The 20,000-nt window shown below is 42.9% G+C and overlaps 1 protein-coding gene across 2 annotated transcripts in view; it reads right to left on the bottom strand.

The window, feature by feature from the left end:
* pacrg (PARK2 co-regulated) overlaps nt 1–20,000 on the bottom strand; it is a 494,115-nt gene that overhangs the window by 398,854 nt on the left and 75,261 nt on the right. For both annotated transcript variants that reach the window (XM_061896006.1, XM_061896007.1), the window contains exon 2: nt 11,644–11,778. In XM_061896006.1, coding sequence (XP_061751990.1) covers nt 11,644–11,778 — 135 coding nt within the window. The remainder of the gene's footprint in view (nt 1–11,643; nt 11,779–20,000) is intronic.

Here is a 20,000-nt window from a genome sequence, read left to right as displayed (position 1 = left end):
TCGGTGACTCCATACCGTCTCTCTTTGAGGTGTGTCGGAAAGGGCATCGTTTGTTTGATTCATGTATTGTGCTAAAATGACTAAAAGTCATTATGGCGGTGAAGGTATGGAATGGCTGGCAGCATAGCAGGAGCTAAAGCAAGGTGGTGATTAGGAGAATGTGTCTATCTATCCATCCATCCATGCATGCATGCATGCATCCCACACATAGAGCCATTCAGCAGTCTAATGGCTCTGTGGAGGCTTGCACTTTGATGCTACATGTACAGAAATACACACACACACACACACACACATACATACATATATATATATATATATATATATACACATACAGTGGGGCAAAAAAGTATTTAGTCAGTCACCAATTGTGCAAGTTCTCCCACTTAAAATGATGACAGAGGTCTGTGATTTTCATCATAGGTACACTTCAACTGTGAGAGACAGAATGTGGAAAAAAAAATCCAGGAATTCACATTGTAGGAATTTTAAATTTATTTGTAAATTATGGTGGAAAATAAGTTTTTGGTCAACCATTCAAAGCTCTCACTGATGGAAGGAGGTTTTGGCTCAAAATCTCACGATACACGGCTCCATTCATTCTTTCCTTAACAAGGATCAATCGTCCTGTCCCCTTAGCAGAAAAACAGCCCCAAAGCATGATGTTTCCAAACCCATGCTTCACAGTAGGTATGGTGTTCTTGGGATGCAACTCAGTATTCTTCTTCCTCCAAACACGGCGAGTTTAGTTTATACCAAAATGGATACATGGAAGATACAGCAGAGGATTGGAAGACTATCATGTGGTCAGATGAAACCAAAATAGAACTTGTTGGTATAAACTCAACTTGTCGTGTTTTGAAGAAGAAGAATACCGAGTTGCATCCCAAGAACACCATACCTACTGTGAAGCATGGGAGTGAAAACATCATACTTTGGGGCTGTTTTTCTGCTAAACTGACAGGACGATTGATCCGTGTTAAGGAAAGAATGAATGGGGCCATGTATCGTGAGATTTTGAGCCAAAACCTCCTTCCATCAGTGAGAGCTTTGAATGGTTGACCAAATACTTCTTTTCCACCATAATTTACAAGTAAATTCTTTAAAATTCCTACAATGTGAATTCCTGGATTTTTTTTCCCACATTCTGTCCCTCACAGTTGAAGTGTACCTATGATGAAAATTACAGACCTCTGTCATCATTTTAAGTGGGAGAACTTGCACAATCGGTGGCTGACTAAATACTTTTTTGCCCCAAAGTATATATATTTTTTTTGGTTTTGTTTATTTGTTGTTGTTTTGTTTTCTTCTTGGATTTGTGAGTGATGGATTCTGTGTGTGGCGCTAGAATGGCTGGTGTGAGCTAATCCACACTGCCTCCTGCAGGACTACAGCTCACATTGTAGCTCAGACTGTGAGGTCAACTTTACAAATTGACAACAACCACCGACAACAGGTTTGCTTCTAACAATAGGAGCGAGGAATTGAATATGTGGAATGTGTTTTTTTTTGTGTGTGTGTGTGTGTGTGTGTGTGTGTGTGTGTGTGTGTGTGTGTGTGTGTGGTGCATATATGTTTAATTGGGTCTCAGTAGCTTTGTACTTTACATGGATTGTTGTTTCTTTCCACAATAACTAAAAGGCAGCTCGAGTAAATGTTTTGGTGTTGGCAAAGAAGGCTCAAAACCTGTAAAAAAAAAAAATTAATACAGCCCAATTAAAATGATGGGAATGTAATGTCGCATCCAATCTCATCTTCTTGCAGAAGTCAGATGTGTCTGTAGTTTGTAGTCAACAACAGACATTCTAGTATTTTCACCTTGTTTTAAAATACATCCTAAAAATATTGAAAGGGCCTTGCTTCGAGATAGATTTTACATTCAGGAGTTCCTTTGATGAATAATACAACTGAATGGAATGGTAACGACGATGTGTGCATCCTATCAGGGTAGAAATGTCACGGCCCGGGCGCATTCCTTTGCGCATTCACACGTGTGCTGCGCTGAGCGCACCTCCAAGCGCGTGCATTCATTCTGCAATCAATCAGCACTCTACACACCTGTCGCTGACGAGCTCCATAGGCTTCTTAAGCCAGTGCAAACCTGCATTCCGGGCCAGAACGTAGTTTCCTGTTACGTACAGTAAGCCGACTCATGCTCTCTCTTTGTGTTTTCCCGTCCTCCGTGTTTCATTTGTCTCGTGTTCCCGTGTCGTTCCAGCAGCATTCCTCTGTTCCCTGATGACGAACTGTGTGTCTCGTCTCCCCGTCTTCCCTTCCCGTGGCTGCCTCTTTGGATTTCAACCTCTTGCCTGGACACGGACTTTGACGCCTCGCTCTTGCCCTGGACTTCCTGCCTGTCTCTGGATCTCCGAGCTTGCCTTGCCCCTTGGACTTCCTCCTCTCGCTTAACACTCCTGGTAACACTCCACAAATAATCACTACACATAATCACACGCTTTTACATTTTGGATTAGTTTCACACTCCATACAATTGAAATTTTAATACATACAGCTAAAACTACGTTCCTGCATTCTGTGCAGTCTTCTTCCACCCTGTACCGTAACAAGAAATCTAACGTCACTGGATCTAAAAAATTGACGTTCTGCACCACAATAGAGGAAATAACCATCCCTTTTTCGGCATATCCCCTCTTATAGAAGATAAATACATTGGATCCCGGACCACGCTTTCAGACTAGAGCAGCTATTTAAGTCTGTGACCATGAACTGATGAAGCCTACTCAGATGAGAGGAAAACCATCTTCGAGAGTGTCCGCCCTGAGATCGGTAGGTCGTGAGTTCAAACCCCGGCCAAGTCATATCAAAGACTATAAAAATGAGACTCATTACCTCCCTGCTTGGCAATCAGCATCAAGGGTTGAAATTGGGGGTTGTATCACCAAAATGATTGCCGGGCGTGGCCACCGCAGTTGCTCACTGCTACCCTCACCTCCCAGGGGGTGGAACAAGGGCATGGGTCAAATGCAGAGGGTAATTTCACCACACCTAGAGTGTCTGTGAAACGATCATTGGTACTTTAACTTTAAAACAATCTGGTGACTTCCGTTGCAATCGATTCAATGCCCACACAATTGAATGACCTGGAAGATTGAGAATATTCAAAGGCCCCTTTTTCAGAAGTATGAATAATTAAATATAGCTTATAGTGCCCAAGGGAATTTTGGCACATCTCGATACGCGCCGTCATTGTTGTGTGACGACAAATTAATGTCCCTCGAACTTGATTTGTTCCAAGATCGCAATTAAGAATCCCACAAGCGCTGTTCTTTTCTTAGGGGAGTTATGACATTTCTGATTTCCACAATTGGTTTATTTTTGGTATAGAGCGTAGGCTACAGGAAATTAACATGATTCGGTCAGTGGGTACAGTATAACCATAGGTATTAATAATAATAAAAATGGATTAGAACTGTGTCTTGTTTTTCTTTACACTCAAAGCACTCTCACATTGGTGGTGGTAAGCTACATTTGTAGCAACAGCTGACAGAAGCTTCACTGCCAGTTTGTGCCTATGACCCTTGCGACCGCTGCAAAACATTCATATAGGGACGGCGTGGCGAAGTGGGAGAGTGGCCGTGCGCAACCCGAGGGTCCCTGGTTCAATCCCCACCTAGTACCAACCTCGTCACGTCCGTTGTGTCCTTGAGCAAGACACTTCATAATTGCTCCTGATGGGTCCTGGTTAGCGCCTTGCAAGGCAGCTCCCTCCATCAGTGTGTGAGTGAATGGGTGAATGTGGAAGTAGTGTCATGGTTGTAAAGCGCTATACAAATACAATCCATTTATCATCTATTTATTCTCATTCATACACCAATGTGAGCTGCACTGGGAGCGAGGTGGGTGACGTGTCTCGCCCAAGTACAAAACAGCGTGAGTAGTTAATTGTTAAAGTACCACTGATTTCACCACTAGGTGTGGTGAAGTTACCCTCTACATTTGACCTATCCAATTGTTCCACCCCATGGGATGTGAGGGGAGCAGTGAGCAGCACCGGTGGCCGCGCTCTGGGATCATTTTGGTGATGCAATCCCTAATTCCAACCCTTGATGCTGAGTGCCAAGCAGGGAGGCAATGGGTCCCATTTTTATAGTCTTTGGTATGACTCGGATGGTGAAGGCTGGAGTCAAACCTAGAAACCTTCAAGTTGTTGGCATGGCCGATTTACCATCAGAGCCATGCCGTCCCAACTAAATATTTGAAAGGTTTCTAGCAAAGGTATGCAATGATACAAACCCCGTTTCCATATGAGTTGGGAAATTGTGTTTGATGTAAATATAAACGGAATACACTGATTTACAAATCCTTTTCAACCCATATTCAGTTGAATGCACTACAAAGACAAGATATTTGATGTTCAAACTCCATCCATCCATCCATTTTCTACCGCTTATTCCCTTTTTTGGGGTCGCGGGGGGGGCTGGCGCCTATCTCAGCTACAATCGGGCGGAAGGCGGGGTACACCCTGGACAAGTCGCCACCTCATCGCAGGGCCAACTCAGATAGACAGACAACATTCACACTCACATTCACACACTAGGGCCAATTTAGTGTTGCCAATCAACCTATCCCCAGGTGCATGTCTTTGGAAGTGGGAGGAAGCCGGAGTACCCGGAGGGAACCCACGCGTTCACGGGGAGAACATGCAAACTACACACAGAAAGATCCCGAGCCCAGATTTGAACCCAGGACTGCAGGACCTTCGTATTGTGAGGCAGACGCACTAACCCCTCTGCCACCGTGAAGCCCAATAAGTACAAAAGCTTGCCAAGCTAGCCAGGAGTCGAAACTAGAATCTTCTGATCCATAGTCAGACGCGTCACATTATCATAGGCTTGGAAAACATGAAAAGCGACAAAACACTGGTTTATTATTAGGCTATTTATTGTTAAAGATAAGCACTTTAATATTGAACATTGAACAGTGCAACATGAACTTTGAAAAAAAATACAAAAATAAATACCCAAATGGAAAAAACTTCAATGTGAAAATCTGTCCTTCTTCCTTTAACTTGATGAAAACACCATCAAGTTGTAACTTATGTTTTTTCTCACTTAATGCTCAGACTAAACAATTGAAATACTATACAGGGCCAAAAATATGGACCAGGGGCCAGTAGCGGGCTGTAGGATGGAGGCCACCCACACCCGAATATGCTCCCCAATGTAAATTCAGGGCTTCCATGAAATGCTGTGAAATCAGGGCACAATCAGTAGCAGAGTTGCATCTATAGCCTATTTTCTCTCAGGTGTTGCTTCTACACTCTCCTCTTCCTCTCTCTCAGGTGTTGCTTCTAAGTTCTCTGCCTCTCTCTCTCAGGTGTGACACTTTCTGAGGTCTGTGGTCTTTCTTGAATTCTGGTGCTAGTTTTAGCCATGCATTAAGACAGGGGTGCCCACACTTTTTCTGCAGGCAAGCTACTTTTCAATTGACCAACTCCAGGGGATCTACCTCATTTACATATATATATCATTTATATTTATTTATTTATGAAAGAGACATTTTTGTAAACAAGTTTAATGTGTTTAATGATAATACAAGCATGTGTAACACAAATAGATGTCTTTCTTTCACGAAGACAAGAATATAAGTTGGTGTATTACCTGATTCTGATGACTTGCATTGATTGGAATCAGACAGTAATGATGATAACGCCCACATTTTCAAATTGAGGAGAAAAAAAGTTGTCCTTTCTGTACAATTACACATGAAAGTGGTTGGTTTTTGGCATCTAATTCATCCAGCTTCCATACACTTTACAAGAAAAACATTGGCGGCAAATTCCGTAGCTTGCTTGATTGACATTTACGGCACCCGAGGGTCTTGTGAGATGATGCTGGCTGCTGCCAGTTCATTATTATGAAAAAATGACAGAGAGGAAGACGAGAAACACTTTTTATTTCAACAGACTTTCGCGCCGTCCCTTCCGTCAAAACTCTAAAGGCCGACTGCACATTTCCTATCTTAACAATAAAAGCCCTGCTTCATGCTGCCTGTGCTAACAAAATAAGAGTTTCGGAAAGCTGGCGTGCACAAGTGATGTGCACGCCAGCTTTCTGAGGGATCGCTTGTGCACGCCAGTTTTCCGAGACTCTGTATTTAGTTAGCGCAGGCAGCATGAAGCAGGGCTTTTATTGTGAAGATAGGAACTGTGCAGTCGGCCTTTAGAGTTTTGACGGAAGGTACGGCGCGAGAGTCTGTTGAAATAAAAAGTGTTTCTCGCCTTCCTCTCGGTCATATTTTCATAATAATGATCTTGCAGCAGCCAGCGTCCTCTCACAAGACCCTCCGGTACCGTGAATGTCATTTAAGTGATGTCTTGGTGAAGATTGATGATCATTAACTTTTAGGTCTATTTTTTTTAAAAGCCTGGCTCGAGATCGACTGACACACCCCCCGCGGTCGACTGGTAGCTCGCGATCGACGTAATGGGCACCCCTGCCTTAAGAGGTCTGCTACCCTTAGCTGCTTCCTGGCGCTTCTGCTCCTTCCTTTTCTGTATCCTTTCTTTTTTGGCATTGTGCTGCAGGCACAATCCACATGAATCAAGTTTAAATATAGATAGTGATATGCATAACAGATAACCTACATCTTATATCCCCAGAATGCTGAAATTATTATTATTATTAATAATAATAATAATTATTATTATTATCATTATTCTTATTATTGTTATTATTATCATTATTATTTTGTTAACCCATACAGTAATAGCGAAGTCACAATAAACTTTATATCTAAACCTCTACTGTATTTTGTACACTACTTCCTGTCCCGCACGATCCGCTCTGCTCTGTGCAGAATTGATGTGCCGTGCTCAATTGATGCGCTGAGCTCCGACGTCCGGAAAAAGCAGAAGCTGACACATTGAATAATAGAATAATACAGCGTTTTTCTGAAATATTACCCATATTAGATGCTGAAGAAATGGACGGCGATTAGACCATAACTCACAGGTTCAAGTTGCTTCACTGTCACGTCTCCTCAGTCAGGGGCGCAGGTGGCTCTCTATTCTCTCACTTACTCACTCACTCGCCCTCTCTCTCTCTCTCTGGCGGAAGCGGCAGACTCAAACAACCCGGTATTAGAAGAAAACGTGGAGTTTTTGTACCGCTGTTTTTTCTTGTTTGTTTTGTTACATCCCTGACAGGAATTTATGAATGTTGCTTAAAGAAAAAAAAGAAAAGGAAAAAAACACACACACAGGCAGAGGGCACTTTTCAGGACGAGGCAAAAAAGGGCAGGGGCTCAAGCACCCATAGGGCCCTATGTCTGCACGTGCCTGCTCAATAGCCCATATTGACAATACAAAGTTGTTCTCATCAAATACTTGACGCAATTGGCCTTGTGGTTAGAGTGTCCGCCCTGAGATCGGTAGGTAGTGAGTTAAAACACCGGCCGACTCATACCAAAGACTATAAAAATGGGACCCATTACCTCCCTGCTTGGCACTCAGCATCATGGGTTAAAATTGGGGGTTAATTCCCCAAAAATTATTCCCGGGCGAGGCCAGTGCTGCGGCCCACTGCTCCCCTCACCTCCAAGGGCGTGATCAAGAGTGATAAAAAAATAAAATAAAATAAAATAAAAAAAGAGTGAAAAAAATAATAATAAAAGAGTGATGCGTCAAATGAAGAGAATAATTTGGCCACAGTATGTTTTACTTTTTAATTGTTCGATATGACTTCAAATCACAACTATCATTCATTCTCTTGTCTCAAAGTAGGCTTACAAAGCAATGAGCTACCTTCTGCCACCTACTGGTACGGAAGAGTATTACATCGTTATAACGGCACATTGTTTGCGGATTATAATTATTGGTTCGCAAACAATATTTTTCCGACCAATTCGGTGAAATTGTATAATTTCCCAGGGCACACCAAATGATATCTCACGGTACACTAGTGGGAGTCGGCACGATGGTTTAAAAACATTGTCATAAAATTCCACTCTGCAGGGTGAATGCTGTACATTATTATTCAATTACTTCATAAAACTACTGTAGCTAGTACTACATTCAATTGTATTGTTTTTTTTATAGCTAACATATTTCTTATCTAAAGCTTTGCTTTTCTTTTTAAGAGATATTTTACATACAAAGTGCGCCGTTTTGGAAGGGCCAAGCACGGATTAAATAGATTTCTTATTCATTTCAATAGGTGAGGTTTATTCAGGTGTACTGGAGAGGAGGCTTCGCCGGATAGTCGAACCTCGGATTCAGGAGGAACAGTGTGGTTTTCGTCCTGGTCGTGGAACTGTGGACCAGCTCTATACTCTCGGCAGGGTTCTTGAGGGTGCATGGGAGTTTGCCCAACCAGTCTACATGTGCTTTGTGGACTTGGAGAAGGCATTCGACCGTGTCCCTCGGGAAGTCCTGTGGGGAGTGCTCAGAGAGTATGGGGTACCGGACTGTCTTATTGTGGCGGTCCACTCCCTGTATGATCAGTGTCAGAGCCTGGTCCGCATTGCTGGCAGTAAGTCGGACACGTTTCCAGTGAGGGTTGGACTCCGGCAAGGCTGTCCTTTGTCACCGATTCTGTTCATAACTTTTATGGACAGAATTTCTAGGCGCAGCCAAGGCGTTGAGGGGATCCGGTTTGGTGGCCAGATGATGTAGTCCTGATGGCTTCATCTGGCCGGGATCTTCAGCTCTGCTTAGGCTGCTGCCCCCGCGACCCGACCTCGGATAAGCGGAAGATGATGGATGGATGGAGGTTGATTTGCGAAGTGTTTTGAGTCAGGAGCTCCGCGACAGAACACATTAAGCTCGTGAATTGAGGTACGACTGTAGTCTACATCAACCTTTTTATGTGACTTTGGGCACAAACAGTGGTACACGTACCACTCGTGGTAAGCGGGCACCTTCTAGTGGTGCGCCAAATAATCAAAGGCTTATTTCTAATCAAGTGTTTTAGAGTCTTATACTTTTTTCTTTTTTTAATATATTTTTTATTTTTTATTTTATTTTTATTTTTTTAATTGTATTATTCAATCCAACAAAACAATACACAAAAATACCATAATAATGCAATTCCAATTCCAAAACCAAACCAGCAACAATCAGAATAGCAATAAACAGAGCAATTGAAAAGAAACACGAACATGACACAAAACAATCCAAAAGCAGTCAAGCAAAAATGAATATTATCAACAACAGTATCATTATTAATAATAATTCCAACATAGCAGTGATTAGAAATCCCTCATTGACATTATCATCACAGCCATTTATAAAAAAAACATTTGAAAAATTGAATAGTGTCACAGTGGCTTACACTTGCATCGCATCTCATAAGCTGGACAACAAATTGTGTCCAATATTGTCCACAAAGATAAAATAAGTCATATATTTGGTTCTTTTAATAGTTAAAAAAAATGTAAATAGTGCATCCCATATTCCAATAAATGACTCATTATCTAAACTTTTATCTAAACCAGGGGTCGGCAACCCAAAATGTTTAAAGAGCCAAATTGGACCAAAAATACAAAAATAAATCTGTCTGGAGCAGCAAAAAATTAAAAGCCATATTACATACAAATAATGTGTCATGAGATATAAATTGACTTCAAATGAAACTACATGAGCTCAAATATACCTACAAATGAGGCATATAGCTAGCCTCAATAGCATGTAAGCAATGAGTATCGTGCAGTCATGCATGGACCAAATATGTCTGATTAGCACTCCACACATGTCAATAATATCAACAAAACTCACCTTTGTGCATTCACCCACAACGTTAAAAGTTTGGTGGACAAAATGAGACAGAAAAAGAAGTGGCATAAAACACGTCCTAGAAAGTCGGAGAAAGTTGTACATGTAAACAAACTACGGTGAGTTCAGGGACCGCCAAAATTAGTAGGACAAAACGCCGCTCGCCAAATACTCGAATCAGTGAAGCGTGTTTAATATAAACAGTGGGATTTATAACAATAGTGATGTTTGTGTCATGTTTGTCCTCTTGCAGAAATCATATTAAAACAAAAAATATATTTTCTTTTCCATTTTTTATACATTTTTGAAAAAGCTCCAGAGAGCCACTAGGTCGGCACTAAAGAGCCGCATGCGGCTCTAGAGCCGCGGGTTGCCGACCCCCGATCTAGACTACCGTATTTCCTTGAATAGCCGCCGGGGCACTAATTAATTTAAAACCTCTTCTCACTCCCGCGCTTATTCAAGGCACGCGGTAAAAGTAAGCAGGCGCTAATAATTTTAAAACCTTTTCTCACCCCTGCGCTTACCAATGGCATGCAGTAAAAAATTGAGTGTGATAAAAAAAATTAAAAATGAAAAAAAATTCTTCAGCGGCCGCGGCCCGGTGGTTGGGGACCACTGCTCTACAACATGTCATCGTGCCCACCTTTACACTATGCTGTCTGCGTGCCGACCGGATGCATGCATATCGCTGCTTCTCATACGAGTTTGCAATGCATACTTGGTCAACAGCCATACCTTTCACACTGATGGTTGTGATATGAACAACTTTAACACTCTTACTAATATGCGCCACACTCTGTGAACCCACACCAAACACATTTTCTGGAGAACATTGGCTCTGTAACACATTATAAACGCAACATAACCATTACCCAGAATTCCAATGCATCCATGACTCTTGGCTATATTATACACATGCCCCCAACCCCGCCCACCTCAACCGACGCACGGAGAGGGGTGGGGGGGTGGGTTTTGGTGCTAGCGGGGTGTATAATATAGCCAAGAGTCATGGATGCATTGGAATTATGGGTAATTCTTATGTTGCGTTCATAATAAATGATAAATAAATGGGTTGCACTTGTATAGCGCTTTTCTACCTTCAAGGTACTCAAAGCGCTTTGACACTACTTCCACATTCACCCATTCACCCACACATTCACACACTGATGGAGGGAGCTGCCATGCAAGGCGCTAACCAGCACCCATCAGGAGCAAGGGTGAAGTGTCTTGCTCAGGACACAACGGACGTGACGAAGTTGGTACAAAGTGGGAAATGAACCATAGACCCTTGGGTTGCGCAACTTTTCCACTGCGCCATGCCGTCCCATAATGTGTTACAGAGCCAATGTTCTCCAGAAATGTGTTTGGTGTGGGTTCACAGAGTGTGGCGCATATTAGTAAGCGTGTTAAAGTTGTTTTATATCACAACCATCAGTGTGATCTGTATGGCTGTGGAACAAGACCCCTGGTTTACAAATAGTAAAAGCAAAAAAAATAATCCTAATAAATTTGGGGAGCGAGTTTGACCCGGCAGTAATTCAAGGCAGGCGCATATTACATGCCCAGCGTCTATTCAAGGAAATATGGTAAATGCAGTTTTTTTTACTGATAACATTTCCATAGCTTGTGTGTACCAATTAGTATGAGTTGGACTATCAACATATTTAAACCAAACCTATACTTTTGTGTAGTGTTACTGTTCAAAATGTGTGGTCAAGATATGAAATATACTTGTCAAATAAAACTTATGTCTTGTTTATAATGAATACATAGCCTTACTTTGCTAATGTATTTTATTGTTGATCACTATGGTGGTACTTGGAGAGTTCTAAAGTGGTACTTTTTGGAAAAAGAAGTTTGAGAACCCCCTGACTTCGGGGATATTTACCAAAATGTGGTAACCCTACCTTCCAAGCGATACGGTTGCCTTTCGTGTCATGCTCCAGCACGATCGGGAACTCCCCGCGTTCGTAGAACTTCCGAAACATGGTCGGCCTGGAGGGCCGCTCGTGAAAAGCCCCCGCCGTCGGGGGACTCGCCACCTGTCCGCACAACATACAGCAGAAAAAAATACAAGAGGCAGAATTAAGCACACAGCATGTGAGAGATTTGTGGTATGGAATTAGTAGTGACTTGCACGGCCAGAATAAAATCACTCCCACGGCTCTGGCTTTTGAGTGATACAGGGGGAGGCTTTGTGTGTGTGTGTGTGTCTGTGTGTGTGTGTGTGTGTGTGTGTGTGTGCATGCAACACCAAAACACTAGTGTTGCATCTTTGTGTGTCTGTATATATATGTGTGTGTGTGTGTTTTAGCCCTTTCGCCGGAGGCATTGCCAGAGGCATTGTTCGCATCATCTTTTCTCTCCCTCCATCGCTGGATATGTGCTATTACTGCGCCGCTGAGAAACAAAAGAGACTCACATCACCTTTGCCACACAGCGTCTGCTGCTGATAGAATTTCTCCTTTTCCATTTTTCAGAGATCAAATGTTTTGCTTTAGTCAGGCCAACAGCATTTATTGAAGAAATCACACCAGCCCGTATCGTGCCAAACAAACATTTTAAAGTTCCCAAATCCTAGTATTTTATAATATTTTTAGATCGGTAGGTCGTGAGTTAGACTTAGACTTCCTTTTTATTGTCATTCAAATATGAACTTTACAGCACAGATAAGAACGAAATTTCGTCACATAAGCTCATGGTAGTGCAGGATAAAAAAAGCAAAAAATATATATAAATAATATATAAATCCATCCATCCATATTCTACCGCTTATTCCCTTTCGGAGTCGCGGGGGGCGCTGGCGCCTATCTCAGCTACAATCGGGCGGAAGGCAGGGTACACACTGGACAAGTCGCCACCTCATCGCAGGGCCAACACAGTTAGACAACATTCACACACTAGGGCCAATTTAGTGTTGCCAATCAACCTATCCCCAGGTGCATGTCTTTGGAAGTGGGAGGAAGCCGGAGTACCCGGAGGGAACCCACGCATTCACGGGGAGAACATGCAAACTCCACACAGAAAGATCCCGAGCCTGGATTTGAACCCAGGACTGCAGGAACTTCGTATTGTGAGGCAGACGCACTAACTCCTCTGCCACAGTGAAGCCTATATATATATATATATATATATATATATATATATATATATATATATATATATATATATACATATATACATATATACATATATACATATATACATATATATATATATATATATATATATATATATATATATATATATATAAAATAAATAAATATATATAAATAAATAAATACAATTACTGTACAGATAAATATATTGCACTTTTTCACACGCGTCCACGTTTATGGATGTATGTTATATTGTCTTTTTATTCCAGCGAATTAATCCATTTTGGGGGGAGTTGAGGGCCTAATTTAAATATGATGCGTTCAAGTGTCTTACGGCCTGAGGGAAGAAGCTGTTACAGAACCTGGAGGTTCTGCTTCGGAGGCTGGAGGTACCTCTTTCTAGAGTCCAGCAATGAAAACAGTCCTTGGTGGGGGTGGGAGGAGTCTTCGCAGATTTTCTGAGCCCTGGTCAGGCAGCGGCTTTTTGCAATCTCCTGTATAGGAGGAGGAGGAGTCCTGTTGATCTTTTCCGCCGTCTTCACCACTTTGGTCCATAGAGACTTACCATGAATTGATTAACGTGGTGAATGACTGCTCGCTGACTGCTCTTGTTGCAAAAAAGCTAAGTATCGTTCTATCTGTGTGATTTTAACTGTTTTGCAGCTTTATTTACAACTTATCGAACATATTTAATAGTTCAATTTAACTTGCAAATCACCCGATCTCTGTCTCACCACTTCGCCCTCAGCTAGCTAGCTGCTAAGCTAACGAGGCTAGCGGAGAAAGGCAGCGCCGGTCTGAAGGAAGCTACTCCCCCGCCACCGTGACCACCACTTCCCGAAGACAGCTGGCACTCCACTCGGCGACGAAAAGTTTCTGTGAGTATGGCTTCCTGCGCTTCGTGCACTTTACTCATGGATAGGTTGGCTTTGCTAGAGAGCCGTGTCCGCCAGTTAGAGCAGTGTAATTTCGTAACTTTAGATGTTGCGGACACATCTGCTAGCGTTAGCTGTAGCGAGCTAACTAGCCCAGCTTGTAGCAGCCCTAAGCGGCCTACAAGCTACGGTGTACCGGTTGAGACGCATAATAGATTTAGCCCTTTAGCTAGTCCTACACCCCAGTCTACCGGGCACCACACTTTAGTTATAGGGGACTCCATCACCCGAAACATAAAGCTTAGCAAACCAGCCACAATTAAGTGTATTCCCGGGGGCAGAGCACCTGACATTGAAGCTAATCTTAGGGAGCTAACTCGCAACAGGTCTAGTAAGCACGTACGGCAGGCTAACCGCACCACTAGTTATGCGAATATAGTAATACACGTTGGCTCCAATGACGTTAGGATGAGACAATCAGAGATTACAAAGAGAAACATAGCCAGGGCTTGTAATCTCGCCAGAAAGATGTCCAGGCATCGAGTAATTGTCTCTGGCCCCCTGCCTGGGAGAGGCAATGATGAGAGATATAGCAGATTAGTCTCTCTTAACAGGTGGCTGGATAGCTTCTGCAGACAACAGGGATTTACGTTTATTGATAATTGGCCCTCTTTCTGGGGCAAACCTGGCTTGCTGAGGAGAGACGGCCTTCACCCTAACCAGGAAGGCGCTATCCTCTTGTCTCGGAACATAGACTTCGCATTGAGCCACATTTGACTAACTGCACTAGAGCAAGCCCGGTCACAGGCAATTACAGAGCCTGCTAGCCTGGGTATGGAGTCAGTTAAGTTAGAACTAGCCAGCGCCAGGCTGGATGATCCCTGTACACATAGCAATTTTCGTAGAATAATACACAACTCACAAAATGTTTTTTCTACTGTGTCTATGACTTCGTCAGAGTTAGACATGCGTTCTACTGAGGTGGCAAATTATAATGCGTTCAGTTTATCGCAGCGCCAAGTAGACAATCTGAAAATTCCCGTCATATCAATTCCTAGATATGGTCGTAATTATTTTAAGTACACTGCGCATAATAAACGCAACATTATTAATATTGCTACTACGGATAATTTTATCAACAACTCCTTAAAACAGCCCACTACCTATAATATGGGCTTTCTAAACATCAGATCTTTGTCTCCCAAAACGTTATTAGTCAATGAGGTCATTAGAGACAACAACCTTAACGTCATCGGTCTTAGCGAAACCTGGCTTAAACCAGACGACTTTTTTGCGATAAATGAGGCATCCCCTCCTAACTATACGAATGCGCATATTGCCCGTCACCTCAAAAGGGGAGGGGGTGTCGCACTAATATACAACGAAAACTTTAACTTTAGTCCTAACTTAAATAATAAATATAAATCGTATGAGGTGCTTTCTATGAAGTCTGCCACACCTCTGCCTCTGTGCCTGGCCGTTATCTACCGCCCCCCAGGGCCCTATTCGGACTTTATTAGTGAATTCTCAGAGTTTGTTGCTGATCTAGTGACGCACGCCGATAATATAATTATAATGGGGGACTTTAATATCCATATGAATACCCCATTGGACCCACCGTGCGTGGCGCTCCTGACTATAATTGATAGCTGTGGTCTTACACAAATAATAAATGAACCGACGCATCGCAGCGGTAATACGATAGACCTAGTGCTTGTCAGAGGTATCACCGTCTCCAAAGTTATGATACTCCCGTATACTAAAGTAATGTCCGATCATTACCTTATAAAATTCGAAGTTCAGACTCATGTTCGGCAAGCTAATAATAATAATAACTGCTATAGCAGCCGCAACATTAATGCTGCCACAACGACGACTCTTGCGGACCTACTGCCCTCGGTAATGCCACCGTTCCCAAAGTATGTGGGCTCTATTGATAACCTCACTAACAACTTTAACAACGCCCTGCGCGAAACCATTGATAGTATAGCACCGCTGAAGTTAAAAAAGGCTCCAAAAAGGCGTACGCCATGGTTTACTGAAGAAACTAGAGCTCAGAAATTATTATGTAGAAAGCTGGAACGCAAATGGCGCACGACTAAACTTGAGGTGCACCATCAAGCATGGAGTGATAGTTTAATAACTTATAAACGCATGCTTACCTTAGCTAAAACTAATTATTACTCAAATCTCATCCGTATTAATAAAAACGATCCAAAATTTTTGTTTAGTACAGTAGCATCGCTAACCCAACAAGGGACTCCTTCCAGTAGCTCCACCCATTCGGCAGATGACTTTATGAAGTTCTTTAATAAGAAAATTGAACTTATTAGAAAGGAGATTAAAGACAATGCGTCCCAGCTACAACGGGGTTATAGTAACACAGATACGATTGTATATACGGCGGATACTGCAAATATCCAAAATAGTTTCTCTCGTTTTGATGAAATAACATTAGAAGGATTGTTACAACGTGTAAATGGAATAAAACAAACAACATGTTTACTTGACCCACTTCCTGGGAAACTTATCAAGGAGCTTTTTGTATTATTAGGTCCATCAGTGCTAAATATTATAAACTTATCACTTTCCTCGGGCACTGTTCCCGTTGCATTCAAAAAAGCGGTTATTCATCCTCTCCTTAAAAGACCTAACCTCGATCCAGACCTCATGGTAAACTACCGACCGGTGTCTCAACTTCCCTTTATTTCGAAAATCCTCGAAAAAATTGTTGCAGAGCAGCTAAATGAGCACTTAGCGTTTAACAATCTATGTGAAACCTTTCAATCCGGTTTCAGGGCAAATCACTCGACTGAGACAGCCCTCGCAAAACTGACTAATGATCTATTGCTAACGATGGACTCTGATGCGTCATCTATGTTGCTGCTCCTCGATCTTAGCGCTGCTTTCGATACCGTCGATCATAATATTTTATTAGAGCGTATCAAAATACGAATTGGTATTTCAGACTCAGCCCTGTCATGGTTTAACTCTTATCTTACTGATAGGATGCAGTGCGTCTCCTATAACAGTGTGACCTCGGACTATGTTAAGGTAACGTGTGGAGTTCCCCAGGGTTCGGTCCTTGGCCCTGTACTCTTCAGCATCTACATGCTGCCGCTAGGTGACGTCATACGCAAATACGGTATTAGCTTTCACTGTTATGCTGATGACACCCAACTTTACATGCCCCTAAAGCTGACCAACACGCCGGACTGTAGTCAGTTGGAAGCGTGTCTTAATGAAATTAAACAATGGATGTCCGCTAACTTTTTGCAACTTAATGCCAAAAAAACGGAAATGCTGATTATCGGTCCTGCTAGACACCGACCTCTATTTAATAATACAACTTTAACATTTGACAACCAAATAATAAAACAAGGTGACTCTGTAAAAAATCTGGGTATTATCTTCGACCCAACTCTCTCCTTTGAGTCACACATTAAAAGCGTTACTAAAACGGCCTTCTTTCATCTCCGTAATATCGCTAAAATTCGCTCCATTTTGTCCACTAAAGACGCCGAGATCATTATCCATGCGTTTGTTACGTCTCGTCTCGATTACTGTAACGTATTATTTTCGGGTCTCCCAATGTCTAGCATTAAAAGATTACAGTTGGTACAAAATGCGGCTGCTAGACTTTTGACAAGAACAAGAAAGTTTGATCATATTACGCCTGTACTGGCTCACCTGCACTGGCTTCCTGTGCACTTAAGATGTGACTTTAAGGTTTTACTACTTACGTATAAAATACTACACGGTCTAGCTCCAGCCTATCTTGCCGATTGTATTGTACCGTATGTCCCGGCAAGAAATCTGCGTTCAAAAGACTCCGGCTTATTAGTGATTCCTAGAGCTCAAAAAAAGTCTGCGGGCTATAGAGCGTTTTCCGTTCGGGCTCCAGTACTCTGGAATGCCCTCCCGGTAACAGTTCGAGATGCTACCTCAGTAGAAGCATTTAAGTCTCATCTTAAAACTCATTTGTATACTCTAGCCTTTAAATAGACCTCCTTTTTAGACCAGTTGATCTGCCGCTTCTTTTCTTTCTCCTATGTCCCCCCCTCCCTTGTGGAGGGGGTCCGGTCCGATGACCATGGATGAAGTACTGACTGTCCAGAGTCGAGACCCAGGATGGACCGCTCGTCGGGACCCAGGATGGACCGCTCGCCTGTATCGGTTGGGGACATCTCTACGCTGCTGATCCGCTTGAGATGGTTTCCTGTGGACGGGACTCTCACTGCTGTCTTGGAGCCACTATGGATTGAACTTTCACAGTATCATGTTAGACCCGCTCGACATCCATTGCTTTCGGTCCCCTAGAGGGGGGGGGTTGCCCACATCTGAGGTCCTCTCCAAGGTTTCTCATAGTCAGCATTGTCGCTGGCGTCCCACTGAATGTGAATTCTCCCTGCCCACTGGGTGTGAGTTTTCCTTGCCCTTTTGTGGGTTCTTCCGAGGATGTTGTAGTCGTAATGATTTGTGCAGTCCTTTGAGACATTTGTGATTTGGGGCTATATAAATAAACATTGATTGATTGATTGATTGACCCCGACTTAAACAAGTTGAAAAACTTATTCGGGTGTTACCATTTAGTGGTCAATTGTACGGAATATGTACTGTACTGTGCAATCTACTAACAAAAGTATCAATCAATCAATCAATCAATTCTGGAGATACTTCCAGTCCGAGGCATTGCAGGCTCCAGTCCAGACAGAGATACCGTTGGTCAGCAGGCTCTCTGTAGAATGTGGTGAGAATGAGGGGAGGGAGCTGTGCTCAATTTCATCCGACGCAAAAAGTGCATAGGCTGCGGAGCTCTTTTTACAAGAGCTCCGGTGTGCAGGGACCAGGTTAGTTCAAACCCTGGCCGAGTCATACCAAAGACTATAAAACGGGACCCATTACCTCCCTGCTTGGCACTCAGCATCAAGGGATGGAATTGGAGGTTAAATCGTCAAAAATTATTCCCGGGCGCTGCCACCGCTGCTGCCCATTGCTCCCCTCGTGTTTGAGCAGGTAAGAGGATTGGAATTCACTCAAACAGAACTCGAAACAGTCGCGCATGTAAGGTCCAAACATGAATCAATCCTCGAGCACTGAGAGCAGGCGAGGCTGGCATAAATGGACGCCTGCTGATTAGCACCAGGTGCAGACTGGCTGCCAATCAACAGCAGGTGAGGGGAAAACAGCGCTCAGTGGGACAAGCAGGAAATAGAACCAAAATAAGAGCACTGACAGGAAATAAACACGAAACAAGGAAATACAAACAGAAATGAAGTGACGGATCGTCACAATTCATTGCAAAAATACATCACAAGGTTTGCTTTTTTTTTTTTCTTCGTCACGGATTTCTATTCACAGATGCAGACATCATGAGAGCATCACTTACTGTACAATGTATGCTGTCATTAGGAAGCCGACTGCGAGGATGTTCATATATTTCCCATTGGGACGGCGTGGCGCAGTGTGAGAGTGGCCGTGCGCAACCCGAGGGTCACTGGTTCAAATCCCACCTAGAACCAACCTCGTCACGTCCTTTGTGTCCTGAGCAAGACACTTCACCCTTGCTCCTGATGGGTGCTGGTTGGCGCCTTGCATGGCAGCTCCCTCCATCAGTGTGTGAATGTGTGTGTGAATGGGTAAATGTGGAAGTAGTGTCAAAGCGCTTTGAGTACCTTGAAGGTAGAAAAGCGCTATACAAGTACAACCCATTTATTTATTTATCATTCATTTAGATGAAGAATGACTATAATCTTCCCAAAGAGAGGTGGGAAACAAAGCGTCTTTTCGCGCCGTTCTCGCCATTTCCGGGTTCCAAAATGGCTGTCAAAGTGTACCAAATTTTCAGATTACGTCCTCAGACTTCTCCTGTCCAGGTGGAATGGATGATTTATGATCTACAATGAACTTACGGGATCAAGGAAGCGAGGAAACACCTCGCCAGTCGATCATTTCGAAATTGTACACAGGCTATAAATTATTTGTCTGCGTTAGCGCTTCTAATAACAATATCACTAATACCTGGTCAATATTGAAGTCACGAAATGTAAATTGAGTATTGTTGGTGCTTTTTGAGTGGTTGTTTATTGGATTTTATGGGCAAAATAGGGGACCGCCCATTGGCTCCACTGTAAGCGGACTTTTAGTTGGATTTATTATGAGGGGCGTGGCCTGCGGACCTGCAGCAAAGTGAGATGTGCCAGAACCTGCTTCGAGATTAGCGACAGGTGCGTAGATGACACAGTGTTTGTCTGATCACCTGTCGCTCTGTTAAAGGCAGCAGCTGGGAAG

This window comes from Nerophis ophidion, linkage group LG03 (assembly GCF_033978795.1).
Source record: "Nerophis ophidion isolate RoL-2023_Sa linkage group LG03, RoL_Noph_v1.0, whole genome shotgun sequence".
NCBI classification, from domain to species: Eukaryota; Metazoa; Chordata; class Actinopteri; order Syngnathiformes; family Syngnathidae; genus Nerophis; species Nerophis ophidion.
This window is presented reverse-complemented; position numbering and strand designations above follow the sequence as displayed.